The 21,743-nt window shown below is 59.2% G+C and overlaps 4 protein-coding genes across 6 annotated transcripts; 3 read left to right on the plus strand and 1 right to left on the minus strand.

Moving 5' to 3' along the window:
* Positions 1 to 1,238: 1,238 nt before the first annotated feature.
* PLTP (phospholipid transfer protein) lies at positions 1,239 to 5,342 on the plus strand. Its single transcript, XM_062505080.1, has 16 exons — positions 1,239 to 1,322; positions 2,072 to 2,187; positions 2,373 to 2,472; positions 2,544 to 2,672; positions 2,800 to 2,955; positions 3,098 to 3,161; positions 3,331 to 3,394; positions 3,511 to 3,602; positions 3,729 to 3,905; positions 4,051 to 4,110; positions 4,209 to 4,370; positions 4,544 to 4,611; positions 4,687 to 4,729; positions 4,883 to 4,946; positions 5,032 to 5,108; positions 5,202 to 5,342. Exons 2-16 carry the CDS (start codon positions 2,079 to 2,081, stop codon positions 5,340 to 5,342), a joined length of 1,506 nt encoding a protein of 501 aa, XP_062361064.1. The 5' UTR covers positions 1,239 to 1,322; positions 2,072 to 2,078.
* A 488-nt stretch (positions 5,343 to 5,830) lies between these two features.
* On the minus strand, positions 5,831 to 9,977 carry CTSA (cathepsin A). Of its 3 annotated transcripts, XM_062504812.1 has the most exons (15): positions 9,934 to 9,977; positions 9,568 to 9,728; positions 9,385 to 9,496; positions 9,216 to 9,266; positions 8,851 to 8,937; positions 8,595 to 8,750; positions 8,210 to 8,301; positions 7,852 to 7,936; positions 7,643 to 7,734; positions 7,359 to 7,437; positions 7,076 to 7,224; positions 6,929 to 7,004; positions 6,731 to 6,820; positions 6,508 to 6,609; positions 5,831 to 6,431 (listed from the first exon to the last, which is right to left on the minus strand). In XM_062504812.1, exons 2-15 carry the CDS (start codon positions 9,726 to 9,728, stop codon positions 6,348 to 6,350), a joined length of 1,416 nt encoding a protein of 471 aa, XP_062360796.1. In that variant the 5' UTR covers positions 9,934 to 9,977; the 3' UTR covers positions 5,831 to 6,347. The 3 variants fall into 3 exon arrangements, with proteins under 3 accessions (XP_062360796.1, XP_062360795.1, XP_062360798.1); XM_062504811.1 differs by lacking the exon at positions 9,934 to 9,977 and having other exon boundaries at positions 9,568 to 9,858; XM_062504814.1 differs by lacking the exons at positions 9,216 to 9,266; positions 9,934 to 9,977 and having other exon boundaries at positions 9,568 to 9,859.
* Positions 9,978 to 10,600: 623 nt separating this feature from the next.
* Positions 10,601 to 12,821, plus strand: NEURL2 (neuralized E3 ubiquitin protein ligase 2). Its single transcript, XM_062505196.1, has 2 exons — positions 10,601 to 11,270; positions 12,628 to 12,821. The coding sequence occupies exons 1-2, from the start codon at positions 10,601 to 10,603 to the stop codon at positions 12,741 to 12,743; spliced, it is 786 nt and encodes a 261-aa protein (XP_062361180.1). The 3' UTR covers positions 12,744 to 12,821.
* Positions 12,822 to 18,966: 6,145 nt separating this feature from the next.
* On the plus strand, positions 18,967 to 21,572 carry ACOT8 (acyl-CoA thioesterase 8). Its single transcript, XM_062505005.1, has 6 exons — positions 18,967 to 19,184; positions 19,270 to 19,406; positions 19,621 to 19,846; positions 20,075 to 20,232; positions 20,542 to 20,733; positions 20,829 to 21,572. The coding sequence occupies exons 1-6, from the start codon at positions 18,967 to 18,969 to the stop codon at positions 20,945 to 20,947; spliced, it is 1,050 nt and encodes a 349-aa protein (XP_062360989.1). The 3' UTR covers positions 20,948 to 21,572.
* The last annotated feature ends 171 nt before the right edge of the window (positions 21,573 to 21,743 follow it).

Consider the following 21,743-nt stretch of genomic DNA (forward strand, 5'->3'; position numbering starts at 1 on the left):
CACGGCTGCTACTGGGGGTTCCTGGGGGCCGCAGGACCCCCTCGCAGCCGGCGGAGGTTCTGCCGTATCCATCTAGCAGAGCACCCGTCCTGCTTCGGCCCCACCTCCCTGGGCAGCCGATGGCCAGTGCTGGCCCACGGCCCCCGGTGAAGATGGGATGGGGAACCCGCGGGGCCTGTGCTGTGCTTTTCGTCTGGGATATCCTCGCTGCCCAGCTTTCCAAGGGGTTTCCCATCTCCCGGAGTCCTGCCCTCTGCTCCAGGAGCACCGGGGTCAGTTTAATGAGTTAACGCTGGCGCAGCAGTTCTAGAGGGGTAAGTGCTGTGTAAGCACTAAGGCTCCCATTTTGGGCTTCCAGCAGCCCGGCTCTGCTGCCCAGAGCACCGATAACTGCCCGGGGCACAAAAGGCCGGCTCAGACCGACCCCTGAGGGCAGAGGGGACTCTGAGAAGGGACAGTGAAACTCCTGCCTTGCAGCGAGTCGGCTCAGGTGGCCGAGGGGGTGGCGAGGGCAGGGGCAGGCCTTTGGCGTGGTTCGGCCAGGCAGGATTTTTGGGAGGGAGCCCCGGGCTGAAGTTCTGCCTATCTTTCCCGTGACGAGAGCAGGGCAACAGCATGGGGACACTCTGGCAGTGCCCATCTCAGTGCTGCGACCCTGGAGCCAGTCAAGCTGCCGTTAACACACAGGGCAAGGCCATCCAGAGGCACATCCTGGGGAGCCAGTGCTGCCTGGATTGGGGTCGGGGCAGTTCTGAGGGTCCTCACCCTCGGCAACTTCTCTGCTTGGTTCATGTTACAGATGGGCATGAAACAGCCCCCAGCAGCACCTCTGGCCCGGGGCCACGGAGTCTGCATGGAAGCTGGGATAGCTCAGCACGGGCAGAAGCTTCATAACACAGATTGGGAGTCCTTAACACCCCCAGGCCCTCCCGGACGCCGTTTGCACATGTGCTCCTCACGCAGGGGGTGCGGGAGAGATCTACGGCTGTAGCTGCGTGTGCAGGACGCGGGGAGCCGTGTTTTCGGGGGGAGGAAGGCTTCGTGTCCAGCCTGGAGCTGGGGTAGCCTGGCGAGCCGCTGTCTGTACTGGTGCTGGCAGCCAGCCGGGCTCGGCGGGACACAAACCTGCATCCTCCCCGTCCATCCGTCCCGCTGTCTCCTCCCAGCTGTGAGCCCGCAAGGAGTGGCAGCTGGGGGCTATATAAAGGCAGGGAAACCTCAGCCAGCTCAAAAGAAAGTCTTGGAACTGGTGGTGTTCTCCCTTCCTCTTGCCTTCTCGTGATTCAGCTTCCCCACGCTGGGAGCCGAGGACAAGCCTCGCTGTAAGTATCCGAACTGAGCCGGCATTGTGTGGGGGAACCCCCCAGCCTCTGGGCCCCGGGGAAGGGGATCCTCCATCCTCTCCCTTCATAGAAGTAGAGGAAAACGCTGTCGGGGGAGCCCTGTCCCATCACACAGCCCCGGGGAGGGAGTCCCCCCATCCTCTCCCTTCAGAGAATTAGGGGAAGATGTGGGGGAGCCCCGTCCCATCCCGCAGCCTCTCACTCTCAGGAGCTCTGCCTGTTGGCTGTGGGATGGACAAGCTCCAGCTCCCGTCTCAAACCAGCCTGGTGACAGGCGGCACATCTCGGGGGGGGGGGGGCTGTGAGTATTGCGGGACGGCCCCACCGGCGAGGGCTCGCTCCTCTGCGAAGTGCTGGGGCTCCCCGCTGCAGCAGCACGCACGGGGCTGGCGCCTGTCCCTGCGGTTTGGGGAGCGGGGTATGTGCAGGGCGGGGGGAGTGCTGGAGTGGGTGTTCCCAGATGTGGGACCCTTAGGCTCCACAGGGCCGGTGCTGAGGCTTGTGCACAGCACCCGGGGGTGGGGGCCGTGCCCCTCATGGGCTGCTGGTCCAGAGATTTCGAGCAAAGGCAATCTGGGCAGCACTGCGGGGTTTCAGGGAGAACAGTGGAGCCGTGAGGTGTTCCTTGGAGCTATCCCCTGCCCCGGGCAGGTTGGACAGCAGCTGCTTCCCTTCCCGGGAAGGTGTCCCCCGGGCCTGTCCTTGCTGACCCTGCTCTCTGCCTCCAGGTGTGAGATGGCTGCCGGCAGCTGCCTCCTTCTCATCCTTCTGCCCTTGCTGGTCACAGCCTCGCACAGCCCTCCTGGCTGTAAAATCCGGATTACTTCCAAGGGGCTGGACCTGGGTAAGTGGCTGGCCAGAATCTCACAGTCTAGGAAAGAGGGACGTTGGTCACCCTCCTGGGATCTGTGCTTGTGTAGGGCTCTTCCTGCACTGTTCCACCGTGAGGCAGCCGGGAAGGAGTGGGGGCTGTCAGGGGCGACGCTGCCGGGAGGGCACGTCCCAGCCCAGCCTCGTTTTTCCCTGCAGTGAAGCAGGAGGGGCTGCGCTTTGTGGAGCAGGAGCTGCACAACATCACGGTGTCGGACCTACATGGCAATGAGGGGCAGTTCCACTACAACATCAGCCAGTGAGTGCTGCCTGCTGCCCACGGCCTCCCATGTCCATCTGTCCATCTAACCACCCCTCTGTCCCCTGCAGGGTCAAGGTGACAGACCTGCAGCTGGCCTTTTCAGACCTGAACTTCCAGCCCCAGCAGCACCTTGTCTTCAACATCAACAATGCTTCCATTAGCCTGCGCTTCCGCAGGCAGCTGCTCTACTGGTTCTTGTGAGCTGCCTCCCTTTCCTGTTGCTCTGGGTGCTAGCCCACCCCGCAGCTGTGCTTGCTGGGTGCCACAGGTGCCTTACTGTCTTGCATCTGGCAAGAGCTGTGTGCTCCTCTCATCTGCTTCCAGCTATGACATTGGGTCTATCAATGCTTCTGCGGATGGTGTCCACATCTACACAGTGCTGCAGTTGGCCAAGGATGAGGCTGGACGCCTCAAGATCTCCAATATGACCTGCAATGCCTCTATAGCCAGAATGCATGCTGGCTTCTCCGGTACACTCAGGTACACCTGACCCCTCTGCCTGTCCCTTGGTCTCTGACTCCCTTCCCACAACCTCAGGGCTTCCTCAGCCCAACTGTGTGCTGGAATGGGTACAGAGCCACAGGGAGAACAGGCAGTGGAGAACCATTCTTGTATCCTCCAGGAAGGTCTATGAGTTCCTGAGCACCTTTATCATCACAGGGATGCGCTTCCTCCTCAGCCAGCAGGTACAGCCAAGCGTAGAGGAGAGGGGCTGTGGGATGTTGAGGCTTGGCCCTCTGTGTGTGGTAGAGAGCAGAGTTGTATGCCACCCATCTGCTGGGCCTTGTCCTGCCTCTGCAGCTCCTCATCTAGTCCTGGGAGTGATTCCCCTCAGCCTGGCTCCTTGCCTTGCAGATCTGCCCATCCCTGGAGCATGCCAGCCTGGTGCTGCTCAACTCTTTGCTGGACACAGTGCCTGGTGTGTGTTGCCCTAGGAAAGGGACTGGATGCCATTCACTATGGGGCAGACAGGGCTAGGCATCAGGCTACCAGGCAGCTCCAGGCTAAGTCACACTAGCACATCTTCCCTGGCAGTGAGGAACTACGTGGATGAGCATATCGGGATTGACTACTCCCTCCTACGGGATCCATCCATCTCCACTGACACCCTTGACCTCGACTTCAAGGTGGACACTGGGTCCTGCCGTGCTGGTCCTTCCCCATTCCTGTGTGAAAGGCTGTGCCAGCAGACACGTTGGGTTCCATGTAGCAGGTGGGATGGGCCATAGGAACCTCTCCTGCTCTTGGTCCAGGGCATGTTCTTCCCCCGGGTGAGAGAAGACCAGGAACTGGAGAATCACGCAGTGGAGCCGGTGATCAAGGAGACTGAACGCATGGTTTACGTTGCCTTTTCTGAGTACTTCTTCGACTCAGCCATGCACTCGTACTTCCAGGCAGGAGTGCTGACCATAGAGCTCCAGGGGGAGAAGGTAAGGAGCACCAGACACTCAGACTGTGTGCAGGCAGGAGGGAGGGTGGGATGTGTCACAGAGCAAAGGAGGTGCCATTGAGGGAGCAGCTTTTCTGGAACCTGCAGCAGCTTCCTTCCCCTCCAGTGGTTTGTACTTTCCACAGATACCCAAGGACCTGGAGGTTTTGCTGAGAGCCACGTTCTTTGGGACCATCTTCATGCTGGTAAGGAGCCCCCAGACAGGGTGGAAGGCATGGTGGAGCCTTAGGGCAGAGCACAATTATGCCCTGCTCCAAGGTTCCAGCTCACCTGCCTTCCCCAGAGCCCTTCTGTGGATGCTCCGCTGCAGCTCGTGCTGCAGGTCTCTGCTCCTCCCCGTTGTATCATCAAACCCTCGGGGACCTCAGTCTCTGTCTCTGCTTTCCTGAACATCTCACTGGTGCCCCCGGACCGCCCACCTGTCCAGCTCTCCAGCATGGCCATGGTAAAGGGGGGGAGTGAGGCTGCTTGTGCAGTCACCCCTGTGTATACAGGAGCAGCGTCCCTCATCCTGTGTTGTAAGGCACTGGTGTTACCAAGCAGAGGGACACTGGATCTGTGGGTTGTGCTGGCCCGGTTGTCCTCTGCCTCCTGTGAGTCAGCCCTCTCCCTCCCCAGGAAACCAAACTGAGTGCCAAGGTGTTCCTGCAAGGGAAGGCGCTGCGTGTGCAGCTGGACCTACGACGGTATGGCTGGGGGCCTGTGGGGGCATGGGGAGAATCCCCTCCACACCCTACTCACAACTGCTTCCTTCTGTACAGGTTTCGCATCTATTCCAAGCAGTCAGCGCTGGAGTCACTCGCGGTGAGAGCATGGTGATGGCCTGGGAGCCTTTACACCCAGCCACAGCACGGGGTGGGCCGGGTAGAGGCTGTCCATTCGGGGTCCCCACTTACAGCCCTCCCTGCCCTAGCTGGCAGCTCTGCCACTACACTGAGCCCACCTCTTCTCCCACAGCTGTTCTCACTGCAAGCCCCACTGAAGACCCTTCTGCAGCTGACTATCATGCCCATTATTAATGGTAGGCATCACTGCTCCCGCACAACTGCGAGTGTAGGCAGGGGCATAGCAGGGCTCAGCCTCATCCCAGCTCTCCCTCTCTGCAGAGAGGACAAAAAAGGGAGTGCAGATCCCACTGCCTGAAGGCATGGACTTCACCAGGGAGGTGGTCACCAATCATGCGGTATGTGGTAGGATGGGGCAGCCTGTGGCTCCATGTCCTGCTCGGAAGGGCATTGTCATCTCCAGCCTTGAACTGACCCTCTTCCCTCTGCAGGGATTCCTCACAGTGGGAGCTGATCTCCACTTCTCCAAGGGTCTGCGAGAGGTGATTGAGAAATACCGCCCAGTGCCAACTGCAACTGCCTACTCCAGCTCCCAGCCTGCAGAGCCCAGCCTGGACCCCAGCTCACTCTAGCTCTCCTCCCTGGAGCAAGGGCAGATCCTGGGCTGGACCCGTAGACTGTAGGTAGGAAGCAGCTTCCCTGGTACCACCAGCACATTGTCAGGGCGTCCAGGCCCTGGTGGGGCGCAGCAAGGTGGAGAGGGTGCTCTAGGAACCCCTGTTGCACCCCTGCTCATTACACTAATAAATGGCCTTGTTGCTTGGAGGACGTGTCCATCTGGGCTGCATGGTGGGGAGATAGAAAAGAGGCAGCTGATGCTGCTGCCCAGCTCGGGTCCTTGGCAGCAGATGCAGCTTAGTGCAGTGCCAGAGGGCTCAGAGTGACTGTGCAGGTGCCTGTTAGGTGGGTCACTAATTTCCAGGATGCAGAGACGTCTGCAGAGAGGGCACAGCTCAGAGCCCAGGGCTCCCTGCCACAGGACATTGGCACTCACTGGTGCATCTCAAAGAACAGAGGAAAGCGAAGCAGGGGCTAGCACAAAGGTGCAAGGAGGAGCAGAACCACCTTGGTCAGAGTTTATTGTGAGTTCCTGAAGCACTGCGTGCCCTGGCAGTGGGATTGTTGTGGTAGTGGTGGTAAGTCTCCTTCCATGGGAGCAGAGGTGGTGGGAGCCAAGGTAGAGGTGAGCAGGACGCAGCCGCTCCCCGCTGCTGCTCCTCATAGCCTGCCCAGGCTCTCTGCACGTGGGGCTGAGGGGAAGTGGGGGGGGGGGGTTTGCTCCCTGCATGGGAGGGAAGCAGCTGCCACCGCAGACAGGGAGGAGGCAAGACAGGAAGCCACAAGGGCAGAGGTGGCTGCAGCAGGTTCACAATGCCCCTCCCACGCGGACAGAGTCCCCCAGCCCATGCCCCCTACCCATGGCAGGCAGCCCTGTCCAGCCAGGGGGGAAGGCTGCAGGGGTGACAGGTCCGTGGTGTAGCCGAGCAGCAGTGAGGATGGGCTGTGCAAGATGCCGGCAGCGAGGGCAGGCGGGGTGGTGAGAGCAGCTGGAGCACCGGGTGCTACCTCTGCAGCTCTTAGTAAGGCTGGTTCTTAATGAAGCGGCAGAACATGGTGAAGGCAGCAAGTGGCCGGTCTGTGGGCACCATGTGGCCAGCTCCCTGCAGGAAAGGGTTGTCAGTGTGGCTGGGGTGCTGCCACAGCCCCATCCCTGGGCCCCAGAGCCCTCAGCCTTACCTTGACAGTGAGGAAGGCAATGTTGGTGAATTCCTTCACAAAGCCACCAATCTGGTTCTCACCGTTTTCAGTGTAGAGCCAGGGCCGGCGAGCCACCTGCACCTGGGAGTAGCAGCAGTGCCTTCAGCAGCTGCAGCTGGCTCTGCCCATGCTACTGCCACAGCCAGCTACAGCACATACCCCAGAGCCAGTGACTGGCCTGGCCTAGGCCCTGCCCATTTACCTTCTGGCACAGGGAATCCACAAACCACTCATCCCCAAGAAAGTTGCAAGCCATGTCGACGTCCCCATTATACACCAGGATCCGGTATTTCTGTGTAGCAGACAGAGAGTGAGCTGTTTGCAGGGCAGCAGCCCCAGCCAGGTAGGAGGCTGAGCTGCCAGAGATACTCCCAGGGTCTGTGGGCTCCCCTGCACACACCGTGGTTCCAAGCAGCTTGAGGTACTGCTCATTCATTTGCATGTACAGGCGCTTGTAGCTGCGGTTCACGTCGAAGCTGTGGAGGAAGCAGTGGCATCATGTCTGCTCCTTCTCAGAACAATCCCTCCCTGCCCACAGCTTGCTTACCTGCACACCTGCCACTCTGAGGCCTTGGGGGAGATGTGCAGAGCCTTCCGCACCTCAGGGGAGTTCAGATACATGCTGGGGGCTGTGGAGTTGGTGCAGGGTGGGTCCATCCGCACCTTGTTTCGGGCTACTGGCATCCGGAACAGGTTCTGGGAGAGTTGGGAGAGTCACTGTCACAGCTGCACCTGCCCCATGGAGCAGCTGCTTTCTGCCCCTCTTGCCCACAACAAAATAAATGGCCAGAGGTTGCTCACAGCTTAGCAGCATGGGAACCTTGGCTCACCTGCCGCCAGGAGAACCTCAGTGGCATCCGGATGAAGGAGTTGCCTAGGTCATGTGTGATGAGATAATCACCCTCGTACCTGTAGCCAGAGTGAGTATGAGGACAGACTGAAAACTCTGAAGAACAAAGGCTAAGGGCTCTCCTGGGGGGAGTCCTCAGCAGCAGCAACACACCACCCATCTGTCCCAGAGGGGCCCCCTGCTCAGCCCACCATGTCCCTCTGTGCCAGTGCAACCAAAGTAAGCTGGTGCCTGTAGAACCATTTTCCCTGGGGCCACACTCACCTCATGCTCCCTGGGACACCTCCATCGCATGGGGCATAGAGGTTGTAGATATTGAGGCCAGACTCCTCTACAATCTGAATCATCTCCCCCATCTGCAAGGAACCGCAAGAAGGGTTTGGGACTCAGCAGTGCCCTTGTAGAAGTCTGGGCCCACTGCGAGCCAGACATGTGCTGCTTGGCACCTATTTAGGGGCTCTGGCTCCCCTCACCTTAAGTGTGCAGTTCAGGTTGGAGTTGTCATGAAAGTTGCACTTCCCCTGGGAGCAGCAGAAGGTCTGCAGGTCTTGCCACAGCCTGTGGGCAGAGGCCAGGACCACTTGGACCAGGTGGCAACACTGAGTCAGCTGCCCTAAAGCTGTCTGCTCAGTGGCCACAAGGCACACAGCTTGGCCCCATGCTCTCTTGACCCCACAAACAAATGCACCCATGGGAGCTGCCTGAGATAAGGAGCTACAGCCCAGCTGCTGCGTTTGTCTCAACACCGCCAACCCAGTCAGCCCCAGCCTCAGCTGTGCACCCATCCCACTTGCACAGGGATGGCACATCCAGCATTCCCTCTGCTCTTACTCGGTCCCCAGCAGCCCGTGGTAATAGGCAAAGTAAACCAGGGAGTTGTCATTGATCTCATAAGATGAGAGGCCGTTTCCCACAGCGATTCCCTGCGAGGCAAGAAGAAAACAACCCTGTTGTGTTCCAGCTCCCCGCGGGGCAGTCACAGCTCAGCAGCCGCAGGCAGGAAGCAGATGTGGAACTGTTTACTCTGCGGAGGGAACAGGCAGGGTTGGGGGTGCCTGAGGACGCTCCCCCGGCAGCAGGGACAGACACGTCCACCAGCAGCTGCTGCCAGAACCCCAGGAAGAGATCAAAGGCTGCAGGGCCAGGCATGCCCTACATCCTGGCTGCTCCCACCCCGGCTGTGCCAAGCCTGGCTGGGCAGAAACAAGCTGCCCACCTTCAGGTTGAGGCTAGGATCCTGCATCACCCACTCTGCCAGTGTGGGAATGTAGACCCCTCCATAGCTCTCCCCCGTGAGGAAGAGATCATTCTTGGAGTACTCGGGGAAGAGCCGGAGGAAGTCCTTCAGTGCCAGATAGTTGTTGTGAGCAACCTGCAGGGAGAAGGTGGCATGGTCAGGTGGCAAGGCTCCACCCCATGCCCAGGAGGGGGCAGGCAAGAAGCAGGGCTCTCCCTGCACCCCAGTCACTTGCCTCCGTGTCATTTGTGGCATACTTCTTGTCATCGGAGTATGAGAAGCCAACACCAGCGGGAGATTCCACGTAGAGGATGTTGGCAATCTGCGAGGAAAGCAGAGGAGGCAGCAATCAGGGGAGATCCTCTGGCTCAGTGGGGCCAGGGGCTGATGGCCCCGCCCATGATAGCACCCACAGGAGCGTGGCCCGCCCCAGGGCTGTGCTGGGGTGGCCACATTCCTGTGGTGCTCAACAGCAGACTTGAGAGGAGGGTGTGTTGGGTAGGAGGGGAGCGGCAGAAGGGTCAGCTCCATGGACAGAGCATGAGGAGCTGACTCAGGGCCATCCCATCTCAAAGCCACAAAGGGAAGCAGCGCTTGTACCTTATTCCATGCGTACTCATTGTACTTCAGTGTGACCCCATCGGGCTGGATCTGAGGAAGAAGGTGGCGACTGACGGGCAAAGCAGGGCAGGACACAGCAGGATGGCTCATGCCACGCTGCCGGTCATCCCCCGAGTCCTTGAACCACAGGATAGAAGTGACTACTAACCAGGAAGGGGCCATGCTCCTTGAGGAAGCCCTCCATGGAGCTGCAGCCAGGGCCCCCGTTCAGCCACAGCACTAGGGGGCTGCTCTGGGGATTGCTCTGGGCCTCCACGAACCTGTGGACGTGCAGCTGTGAGTGCCCGGTGCCAGTCGATGCCCCCCCATCGCCAGGTGCAGTCCCACGTACCAGTAGTGCAGGTACTTGCCCGGCCCGGCACAGAGGTAGCCCGAGAAGTGGCGGAAGGAGGGCTGCTTTGACAGCCCGGGCAGGTAGGTCACCTCATGGTCCGGGGGGGCGGCCCGGCCCAACCCCAGCAGCAGCAGCGACGACAGCAACACTGGCCCCATCTGCGGTGGGCGGAAGGGACGGTCAGGGACGGCCCCCAGGAACGGCCGCGACAGCGCCCCCGCGAGCGCCCCAGACCCGGCTGCCCCCGCCCGGCCCCCCACACGAGGGTGGCCCTCCGCCCAGTCGGCTTCCCTGCCGCCGGTCCCGGTCCCTCCATGCCGTCCCCCCGGTCCCGTCCCGGTGCCCCCCCTCGGTCCCGCTGACCGCGGCCGCTCCCGGCGCGGCGCTCGCAGGCGGCGGTCACGGTGAGCACATGACACGCGCCCATATGACCTGCGGCGCTCACGTGAGAAGGGCGGGGCCCGACGGCGACCAATCAGCGCCCCGGGGGCGGCCGGCCCCGGCCCGGCCCCGCCCACGCACGTGGGAGCGGTCCCGGTCCGGGACCGGGAGACGGGGGGGGGGCACCGACGGTGCCCCCGCACCCCAACGGGGGCACTCGGCGGGGGGTGCGGTGCGCCGGTGGATACTGCCGGGCACCACGGGTTTCAGCTAGGTACGGGGCACTGCTGGGTACTGCCGGCAACAACTGCGTGCCACCCAGCACCGCTGAGGAAAGCCGGGCATCACCAGTCACTGCCAGTCATCACCGTGTGATGACCACTGACCACTTCTGGTTGTAGCTGGTACCACTGGGCACCACCGGGCACTGCCAGGCACTGCTGGACAGCATGGGCACAGCCAGGCATCCTGGCCCATGTGGCAGCGCTGGACAGTCCAGTGTGGAATGTCTGCAGGTCTGGTTTGGGACCCCCAAGCTCCCTCCATGGCAGTAGGACCCTCCTCGAGCTCTCAGGTTGTCCCTCCCAGCCGGGCTGTCACCACCTCACAGCAGCTGTGACAGGGACAGTTAAAAATAGCTCCGGCCGCAATGGCTGCCCGGTGCCGGCTTGCTGCACGCTTCCACCACATCCACGGCGCCAACATCCGCCTGGATGCCTCACACACACAAGCCACAAGGGTGGAGAGCTTCGCCAACGGGCTCTGCTTCAGCCAGGAGCCTCTGGCACCCGGGCAGATCTTCCTGGTGGAGATTGAGGAGAAGGAGCTGGGCTGGTGCGGGCACCTGCGCGTGGGACTGACAGCCCACGATCCCCAGAGCCTGGAGGTAGTGCCTGAGTACTCGCTGCCGGACCTGGTCAACATGGGGGACACTTGGGTGTTTGCCATCACCCGGAACCACAACCGTGTGGTGGTGGAGGGGGAGGAGGTGCAGGTGCGGCCCTGGGAGCCCTTCCTGCTGATCGAGCAGGTGCGGATCCCCCGTGACACGCTGGTGGGGCGCAGCCGGCCCGGTCGCTACAGCCACATCCTGGATGACCTGTACAAGATGAATGTGCTGCCTGCGACCGCCCGGCGCAGCCGCATTGGGGTGCTGTACGCCCTGCAGCCCGACGGCACCGCTGACATGCACATCGTTATCAACGGTGAGGACATGGGGCCCAGCGCCAGGGGCCTGCCCACCACCCGCCCGCTCTACGCCGTCATTGACGTCTTTGCCTCCACCAAGAGTGTCCGGGTCATCCCCGTGGATTATGGCTGTAGGTACCTGTGCCCCTCCCTGTGACACGTGCTGCATGGGCCAGGAGTGGGGGTGCTCTGGTGGGGTCATCCCATAGTCGCCAGGAGTGGGAAGGTTGGCGTGTGCCACTGGGCAGAGGGACACAGGGGGTAAGAGGACACAAGAAAGGTTCTGGTCCCTGTGGAATGCAAGCAAGATCCACAGTACTGCTGCAGGGTAGTGTCTGATGAAAGCTCTGCCATGGGTGCTGTGCTGGGGCCAGGGGTCAGACCCCCAGCAGCAGCAGTCAGGCAGAGCCCCTCTGGTCACCCTTCTCAAGCAGAGTGATGGGGTTGGGTGTTTGGGGCTGTCCCACAGCTGTGAGGCCTCGCTGTGCCCAGTCTTGCCTACAGCACGTGGCAGCCAGAGCCAACCAAGATCCTTCCCTGGCATCAAAACATCCACCTACATCCACCATGGCTCGGTACGCTGCGCCCACGCACCTGCCGTGTGCCCCAGACATGATGTTCCCTGGGCAGACACCCTGTGGTGCCATAGGAGCCCAGGCATTATCCTGCGTCCCTTGGCTTGCTGGGAGGGACCAGGCCAATGAGTGCTAATTAGCACTACGCAGGAAAAATGAGGAGATGGATCAGGTGAGACAGAGGAAGAGCTAGAGCCAGAGTACTGGCTGCCCCCAGCACTGGGAGCCACTGCTTCATATGCTGGTGTCAAGAGCAGCTGCTTCTGTCCCAAGGCTGGAACCTGGTATTCTCCCTGGGGTAACACCTGAGGAGAGTGCTGGCTGCAGCTGTCAGCACCCACGCTGCTGAACCACCCATGGCTCCGGGAAGTGGTATCAGGAGAAGGAACCAGGCAGATTCTGTGCAGGTGCCCAAGGGGATGTTTCTCATAGTGATGTGCCCCAAAGGCATGGCAGTCACTGTCTCTGCAGGCAGTGCAGCCCCAGCCTGTAGACACTCACCCAGTAGCCTGGTGCTGGGGCCAGTCCAGGCAGACCAAGGGAGTGGGATAGAAAAGAAACATAGCATGGGTATGTGAGACCCTGGATAATTGCTTGACAACTGCTAGAGAAAGAAATGCAAACCAGGCACAGTCACAGCTTGGGCATATAACTGTCTCTCAACCTTCCTCTTAATAACGGGAAGAGCTTTGCTGCCCCGGGCCCTTGAGCTCCCAGCCCTGCTGGAGCAGCTTGGCACCAGCCCCCGCACAGCCAGTTCGAGCCCAGGGCAGGACAATGCCACAGAACAAACTCACCTACCACTGCCTTTAACCACAGTGTCTCTGAGAAGCTCTGCCAGCTCCTCCACCCCTCTGTGCTCAGCCTCACTGCTGACTTGCCCAGCTCAGGTACACTCTCTGTTCTCTTCCAGTTCCTTCCCTGCAGACGCTGTGCCGGCTGGTTATCCAGAAACACATAGTGCACCGCCTGGCCATCGATGGCCTAGACTTGCCCCCGCTACTCAAGAGCTTCTGCCAACATGAGTGAGGTATCAAGGGTGATGCTGGACTGCCCCCCACATCAACAGCCCCCCCCCGTGATGGCTTCCTGGCAGGCTCTGTGCTCCTCCCTGCCCACTCACCTCAGCATGTGCTGCTGAAGGGCTGACATGAGAGCAGGGCAAAGTGGGGTTGGGATTTTCCCCACATTGATGGTGTGGCATGCCCAGAGCATGGGCATGGGGATCGATGTGGGTCAGAGAGAGCAATAAAGTACTTCCAGACAAGACTTTGTCAAAGGAGGCTTGGGAGGCTGGGACCCCCCTGTGCAGCAACGCCTCATGGGAGCAGTTCCCCCACCAGTGAAGAAGGGAGCACAGGCCACAGCCCTGTGGGTTCAGGACATGCCCACAGACCTAGAATTACACTGGAACTGTCTGGGTGGATCAGAGTGAGTACTGGGGCTGGTGGAGCGTGGGAGGGCACAGCACAGCACTCACGTGGAGGTAAATTACAGCCGGACGCTCATCCCAGTCCGGGTAGTTTCACTCTTGGGAAAGATGTTTACCCAGAGAACGATGAGTTATTTCCTGTGTGTTCAGCTTGGAGGGGGACGAGTCAGATGCTGGAGCACCCAGACAGCAGTGCTGGCAGCAGCCGCTGCTTGGGCACGTGTCTGTGGCCACAGAGCCAGTCACAGTGACCTGGTGCAGGGCACAGCCATCCTGACTTGGAACTCCATGCCCTCGGCTCCGTGCCCTCAGCCAGACCCTTCAATTCCTGGCAGGTAGGGATGGCAGCCGGCATCCTGCAGTGCCTGCATCAGGCTGGAGGGGAGGCAGGGTGACAGCTGTGCAGAGGAACAGGCTGGAGAGGAGAGGTCTCCTAAAATCAGAGGGGTGCCCATGGAAGCCAGAAAGATAGCAAAGGGGCTGGCAAAGCCTTCCAGGCCTCTTCCACAGCACAATCAAAGGGGAAACAAGCAGCTTTAAGTTTACAAAAAGATGCTTTAAAGAAACATGATGCTATATTTAGGCAGAGACTCGATAGTATCAGATCATGTTACAAAACTCTTGCTCAAAGGAAATCCCCAGCCCGCAACCAGGGCCAACTCTATCAACACCAAAATGTTAATGAAAGAATTGCTAAATGGGGAAAACATGGACAGTGACCAAACCACAGCAATGGAGTGAGATCTCTGACATTCCTTGCTATGTCCCAATAACAGGCTGGGAACTGTTGGGGCTGGATCTCATCTGGCTGCGATGGGGCTGGGGAACTCACCCACACTAGAGCAGCACCCACAGACCAGGGCGTTTACTCTCCAGGCTGTTTTCCCTCCCCCACCCTTGTGTGAAGCCTTTGCTCCCCACCTCCCTGCAGTGTTATCTGCCCGGTAGTGACCCCTGCACACGAGGGCGGGTTCCTTTTTCTTGAGGAATTGAGAGCAGCTGCTGCAACCAGACAAACAACACCCCCGCTCTATAGTGAGCTGCAGCACAGTGGGATTCCCACCTTCAGGAGCTGCCACCTCCTGCCACCTGTGAGGCACCACGGTGAGACATGACCACTGAGGAGCACTGGCCACAGCCCTGCCCGATTCCCCAAGTCCTGCTCCCTGGGCAGGGAAGGGTGGCTGCAGCTGGCACAGGGACAGGCTCAGCTCTCAAACAACACGAGGGTGATTTATTGGCTCTGTTGCACAACACCTCACAGCTGGATGCTGCAAGGACCTGCGGGTGCTGGCCACAGATGAAATAGTTTTGTCACATGTTCTTGTACCTAGATCCCTAAAAATCTATGGGCCCTTATGGGATTAATTTAAGAAACCACAAAGAGCTGGCTGATGTCATCACAAAGACTCTCGATGATTTTTTAGCGGTTTTGGGAATCTGGAGAGGTCTCACATGACTGGAAGCTGGGGAATGATGTCCCGATTTCAAAGAAGGGCAAGAAGGAGAACCCTGGAAATTACAGGCCTGTCAGTCTCACTTCAGTGCCCAGTAAAATCATGGAAAAGATCATTCTGTCAGGTTCTGAAAAACACCTGGAGGAGAACACAATCACTGGTCACAGCCAGCATGGCTTCATGAAGGGGAAAGTCCTGCTTGTTGAACATGGTTTCTTTCTACAACAAGGTAACCCACCTAACTGACCAAGGAAAGCCAGTAGATGTAATGGTTTTGGGCTGCAGCAAAGCTTTTGATACTGTCTGTCCCAGTATTCTTTTGGACAGTGTCCAGCTTGCAGCTGAATAACCCTGTTACACAAAGGGTGAGCGAATGGCTCAAAGGTTGGGCACAGAGTTATAGTAAATGGGGTGACATCAGGGCTGGTATCCAGTCACTAGAGGGGTTATGTAAGGCTCCATCCTTGGCCCAATTCTCTTCAACATCTTCATTAATGACTTGGACTTGGGACTTGAAGGAATACTAAGTAATATACTAATGTTTAGCACTGACAACACTAAATTGGGAGGAGCTGTCAACTCCATGGAGGGCAGAGAGTCCCTGCTGAGAGACCTTGACAAATCGGAGAGATGAGTAATTACCAACCATATGAAGTTTGACAAGAGCAAGTGACACATTCTGCATCTTGTACAGGGCAACCTGGTTATATATACAGACAGGGAAGCAAGAAGCTGGAGACCAGCACTGTGGAAAGGGAGCTGGGGGTCCTGGTTGATGGCAAATTGAATATGAGTCAGCAGTGCCCTGGCAGCCAGAGGGCCAATTGTGTCCTGGGGGCATCAGGCACAGCATCACCAGCAAGGGAAGGGAGTGTCCTGCCCTGCTCTGCACTGGTGCAGCCTCACCTCAAGTCCTGGGGGCAGTTTCGGCACAACAATATAAAAAAAGACATTGAGATATTAGAGAGTTCAAAGGAGGCCACAAGGCCTGATGGGACTGGAGGTGAAGTTTATGAGGAACAGTTGAGGTAACTTGGTCTGTTCAGCCTGGAGAAGAAGAAATTGAGGGAAGACCTCATTGTGGTCTTCAGCATCCTCATGAGAGGAAGTAGAGGGACAGGCACTGATCTCTTCACTGCCATGAACAATGACAGAACTTGAGGAAATGGTATAAAGCTGAGTCAGGAGAGATTGAGATAGGAGATCAGAGAAAGGTTTTGCACCTAAAGGGTGGCTAGGCACTGGAACAGGCTCCCATGGGCAGTGGTCATGGCATCAAGCCTGTCTGCATTCAGGAAGTGTCTGGACAATGCTATCAGGCACATGGTAGGATTTTTGTGGTGTCCTGCACAGGACTGGGAGTTGGACACAATCCCCATGGGTCCCTTCCAACTCAGCAGATTCTATGATATCAGCACCTCCCACATCGCAGCACCCAGAGCTGGCTCCTGGCCACAGCTGTTAGCCAGGTCAGTGACTGTAACCCTTCCTGCAGGATCAGGAGCTCCCAATCCAGTTCCTCTGCTGCCCCATGCAAGAAGTGACACCCACTCAGCAGATCAAGGACCCAAACTGCCCCTTCCATGCCAAGGAAATGACAGGCTGAGAGGAATAAAGGTGTAAGACAGGACACAGTGGAAGCACCCAGCTCAGCTCACACTCAGTGCTGGAGCTTCACCTCAGTGTAGGGCCCGATGGAGCTGTCAGCCAGCTCCCACAGAGTCCTGTGCTCAAAGTCCTCACTACTGTGGCAGGCAGCTGGCTGATCTCTGCTGTGAGGAAGGACAGCACCAGAGATTTATCCAAATACTTGTTCCAGGAGCTCTTTAGGACCTCCAAGAGGCCATAAGCACTGTCTCACCCAGCCTGAGGGGAGCATCACATCCTCTCTCCCATTGTCTACCGAGCATCTCCCTCTGCAAGACCTTCCTCTTTGAATTCAGCACGGACAAGATGTGCCAGAAGGGCCGCTGGAAAGCCACATGAAGTGGCAAGTGTAGCTACTTGGGCCTTCCTGGAAGATGCCCACAGGGTGGGCATCCTCCAGGATCTGTACACTGAGCGTGTCCTACCTGGTTCCAATCAGCTGCATGGACTTCTGAACCACTGCCAGCTCACTCAGGCACAGCCTGGCAGCAGCCTCTGTGTAAAGCCACTCAAAGACTGCCTGATGCTGTCTTCAGTTCTTTGGGTAACATAATCTTCACTGTCATCCTCTGAGGTTTCTGTGGCCTCCAGTTTTACCACAGGATACAGGAACTAACAAGGATTGAGCTTGCTGGCTCGCTCTGGAGAAGAGCATGAGGTGTTTCAGGCTGACACTGAAGGGCCTCAGGGAGCTGGTGGACTCTGGAGAACAATCACACAACTCTCAAGAGCTGCAAAAGAGGCTGACACGGGCTGCTGCTTCTGCTGAGCTGCTGCCACATTGGGGAAGCCTGGCCAGAGCTCTGGGATGTGTTACCCTGGCATACCAGAGGGGCAAGAGGCAAGTCTGAAATAGGCAGACTTTGGGGAGCTGTCTGAGCAGCACAGTGATCAGTATGGGGTGCAGAGAGTGTCACAGCATCAGGAGGGATCTTAGAAACACACTCTTTTAAGTGCCGGGCCAAGGTAGTGATGCAACTCTCCAGAGAGAGCCCAGCACCGAAAATCTGACTTAACCCTTGGATAGCAATCTCCAGCTCCGTGAAGAAGACACTGCTGTCCCCCCAGTTGCCCTCCGTGCGCGGCCCAGATCCCATCCTCGAGCAGTGAAGGTGGAGCTGAGGCAGCAAGTCCGACGTGATGAGGTCTCTCCGGACACTGAGCAGCTCCTGCCGGTGGCTCTCAGTACCTGCACTCATGGCTTTCCTGGCGGCGACCGCGGCCAGCCAGCCACTCGTTGCGGTGCTCCAGGCACAGCTGCTGCAGCCACTTGCAGAGGGGAGGGAACGCGGGGAGGCCAGCACGGCTTGGGCTGTCAGCGCGGGCCCGCTCCGGGCCGCCGCTACCGGCGGGGGATATAGCGGCGCGTCCCGGTCCCCGCCGCGCTCCGCCGCCGCCTGCCTGCCCGGTGCGGGCTCACGGACCGGAGCGCTCGGGCGCCGCCCGCAGCGTTCGCTGCGCATCGCACCGGGCCGGGGACGCCGGGAGCGCCCCTCGGTGTGGCCGCTGCGCAGAGCGGCGTGCGGGCACCGATCCTGCCTGACTGCCTCCTCCTTTCTCCCTCCTTCAGCTGCTCCCCATCGTTCTGCAGCAGCTCGAGGCTCAGCGGCTGGACTCTCTCTCATGTCTCCCTCTTCAGCAACAAGTGCACCACTCTCCGCCCTCGCTCCCTGCTCTCCACAGGAGCCGTAGGGGATTTGTCCTCCTTTACCCGGCTCCTGGTGTAGAAGACTCTCAGCAAATGCCTGAAGAAGCAGTGCATCACATTGACGTGGAAGCTGATACCCTGTGTTTGTGTCTTTATCCCTAAACAACACGATTATGCAGCTCTGGAGGAGCAGGCTAGAACAGGACAAGAAAAGCTTCAAGGAAGGAGGTTAAATTGTATTTTAAGAAGACAAGTTATATTTTAAAAGGGCAAAGGGAGCAATTGCGTAACTGGTGAGTGACCTTGCAGCCTTTGTGCACACAAGCAGATCCACCAGCTAAGATGGAAAGTAAACAGCGTCACTACACCCGCTTGGAGAAGTGAAGGCTGTGGAATCAAGTGCTCCCTGAGGAAAACCTGATATCACCTTTCCACTGCAGTGAGGTAAGGACAGCTGGAAAATACTGCAGATGCTGATGCTCGGGGTCTTGGGCTGAAAGAGGCAGGAGCTATACAGTGAACACAGCAAGTGTGCAGCACAGCTGGCAGCGCCCTAGTACCGGGGCATCACGCTACCGAGATCAGCCAGGTTATCAAAGCCAGGTACAGGACAGGGCCTGTGCCCCGAGACAGCGCTGGGCTGGCCGCAAATGACAGCTCCACGGGGCCTTGCGGTGCTACACCAGGGGACCCTGGGCGCACGGGGCTGCTGCGAGCTCCAGCCGGACGCGCGGCCGGGCCTTACCTGACGTGCTGGCGGACAGCAGTGCCATGCCGCCGGCTGTGGCTGCGCACCGGGACGCAGGTCCGCAGCCCATAGACGCAGCCCTTGGAGGCGAGGAAGCGAGTGCACGGCAAGGGCTGGACGCGGGGGGTGCCCGGACGCTCTCCGCGCCCCCAGGACCGGCCCAAACCCACCCCGCCATTCCCGTTAAACCAGCCGGGCACCGCCCACAGTCTGATCTTGACCAATCACCGCCGCACTCTCCCGATTGACAGGAGGAGAACCAACCAGCCTAGAGCATCCTGACAAGGCAAGGGTGACTGACGTCTCTATAGTTCAATCACATGGCGGTCTTCGCTCCGCGGATGGGCGGTGCTTCCTGGTCCGCCCTGCTGACAGGGTCGCGGTGCCGGTCTCGGCTCGCGGAGGTGATGGCGGCTTCGGGTGATGCCGGCGAGGCCGGAGCGGGGTCAGGATCTGAGCCGCCGTCGTCCGGGGACCTGCGCAGTGTGCTGATCACCAGTGTGCTGAACCTGGAGCAACTGGAGGTCGACCTTTTCAGGTGCGCGTGGACGCCAGGACAACGCGACCGGGTCGCCTCCTCCTCCTCCGTCGCCACTCTCACCGCGGCCCCCTTGTCCCCGCAGGGGCCGGCACCACTGGGTGCCCGCTACACAGCGCCTCTTCGGCGGGCAGATCGTGGGGCAGGCTCTGGTGGCGGCAGCCCATGCCGTGAGACGCGACGAGCAGGTGCACTCGCTGCATTGCTACTTCGTGCGGACAGGTGCGCCCGAGGAACCGGGGAACCGGGCGGCGGGGACGGGCCCGGCAGTGGCTGAGACGCTGGGGAAGTTCGCAGGAGTGAGAAGGCTCCGTCATCCCGGTCCCAGCAAAAGAGGGAGGGTGTGAGTGGCACTGCCGGGCTCGGCCCCTGCAGGGCAGGTGTCTGTGCGTGGTGCGCCGTGGCCCCGCGGCAGAACGTCCCTTTCCTGTCCCAGGGGACCCCAAAGTGCCGGTACTGTACGAGGTGGAGCGGACCCGTACAGGGAAGAGTTTCTCTGTTCGCTCCATAAAGGCCATCCAGCATGGACAGCCGATCTTCACCTGCCAGGCCTCCTTCCAGCTCTCCCAGGGAAGCCCAGTGCAGCACCAGTTCACCATGCCGACCGTGCCACCCCCCGAGGAGCTGCTGACACAGGAGGAGCTCATCCAGAAGTTCCTGCAGTGAGTAGGGTGGAAGGGACATGCCGGGGATGCCCTTTGCTGCCTAGGACATAGGGAGGTGTAGGAGAGGACTGTCTGAGGAGTTCTCAGATATGCCTGGGAGGGGAACACAGGAGCTCTGCCCCTCTTGCCTTTCTTTGTGCCCCTGGGTCCCTGGGCTGGAGCTGCTGCCAGTAGGATGTTAACCTCTGTCTGGTGTTAACCTCACTTCTCTGTGCTGAGCTGCAGGAATCCTAATGTGGCTGAGGGATACAGGAAGCGTCTCACCAAGATCCAAGCTCAAGATGTGCCAATTGACATTAAACCTGTGAACCCACCAGATATATTCAGCTCAGAGCCTCAGGAGGCAAAGCAGCTCTTCTGGGTGCGAGCACGAGGCTACATAGGTGGGTCCTGCTGGGTCCAGATGCCTCCCAATCCAAGGGCATCCGCTCACATTGTGGAGCACTGTTGCAACAGAGTGGGTGGGGAAGGCTGTGATTAGGGGGTTGCCTTCACCCCAGCCTGGGCGCTTCAAGGCTGTAATACAGGTGTGGGTGCAGAGGTGGTGCCATGAGCCATGCTGGAGCATGGCATAGCAAAGGGAATGAGTCTGGAAGAATCTCAGCTGTTCTTGGCAGCTGGCTCCAGGGGAGCAGAGCCCCAGGTGTGTCGCACAGGCCCCTGCAGGATGGGCAGCATTGGTTTCTCTGCAGGGGAGACTGACATGAAGGTGCACTGCTGTGTGGCTGCCTACATCTCTGACTATGCCTTCCTGGGCACGGCCCTGCTCCCGCACCGGCAGTACCGCATCAAGTTCATGGTGTCCCTTGACCATTCCATGTGGTTCCATGCGCCCTTCAGAGCTGACCACTGGATGCTTTATGAGTGTGAGAGCCCCTGGGCTGGTAAGTCCTTAGTGTTTTTGGGAGACCTTCATGGCCAAGGCTAGCCCTGCCTGTCCTGGGGCAGTGGGCTGCAGTCTGACTGTCCCTCTCTGCAGGTGGGTGCCGGGGCTTGGTGCAGGGACGGCTGTGGCGCAGGGACGGGGTCCTGGCTGTCACCTGCGCACAGGAAGGTGTCATCAGGGTGGAACAGACACAAAACCAGAGCAAGCTCTAGCTGAGGAGACCTTGATGCCACTCAGACTGGGCTCAGGCATGCCGAGGGAGGGACCCTGAGATCGAGATAGGACCTGGACAGGAACAGGAAGGAGACCATGTAGGATCAAGCACTGCAGGAAGGCCCAGTGTCAGAGGTGTCTGCGACAGACAGTGACCAACAGAGCATCGCTGCAACCAGCTGCTAGCTGCACATTATGTAACTGCACCGTGCCATCAGCTATCCTTCACCCATCTTAAAATAAAGCTGGTGGGTGAAGAGCTGGACTCTCTCCCTGGAGTTTGTCCCTTGGACCCATGACTATGCTTCCACAAGGGCGGGCAGTGCCAGGAGCACAGTAGATCAGCTCTGCCCCCACAGCAGGCCAGGTCACAATAAGGGAAGGTGCTACTTTGGCAAACGTTGCTTCCTCTTCTCACTTCTGCACTGCTTGTGCCCTGGCTCTTCAGTTGCTGCTTCTGCTTGCTCTTGGGCTCCTCTCCAGGACTGGGCTTGGGCCCAGCTGGGAACTGGGAGAAGGGAATAAGGCAGCTCCCACCACTGTGTGGAGGCTTGAAGCTTCTCACTGATGGTGCCCTGGGGTAGTGGGGCTGAACAGACACAGCAGGCGCCTTGCTCTTCTTCCTGCCAATACTTTATTTAATAAAGTCCTTTCTATTGTGTAAGTTTCATGGGAAGTTCCCGGCAAGAGCTCTGGACCCTGCCAGAAGCTTTCCCGTTCCCTTGCAAGGTGCCAGTATGTCCCAGCTAAAGGCTCAGCCACTCCAGGATCCCCTGCAGAGGGGGAGCAGCTTCT

This window comes from Cinclus cinclus, chromosome 18 (assembly GCF_963662255.1).
Source record: "Cinclus cinclus chromosome 18, bCinCin1.1, whole genome shotgun sequence".
NCBI lineage: Eukaryota > Metazoa > Chordata > Aves > Passeriformes > Cinclidae > Cinclus > Cinclus cinclus.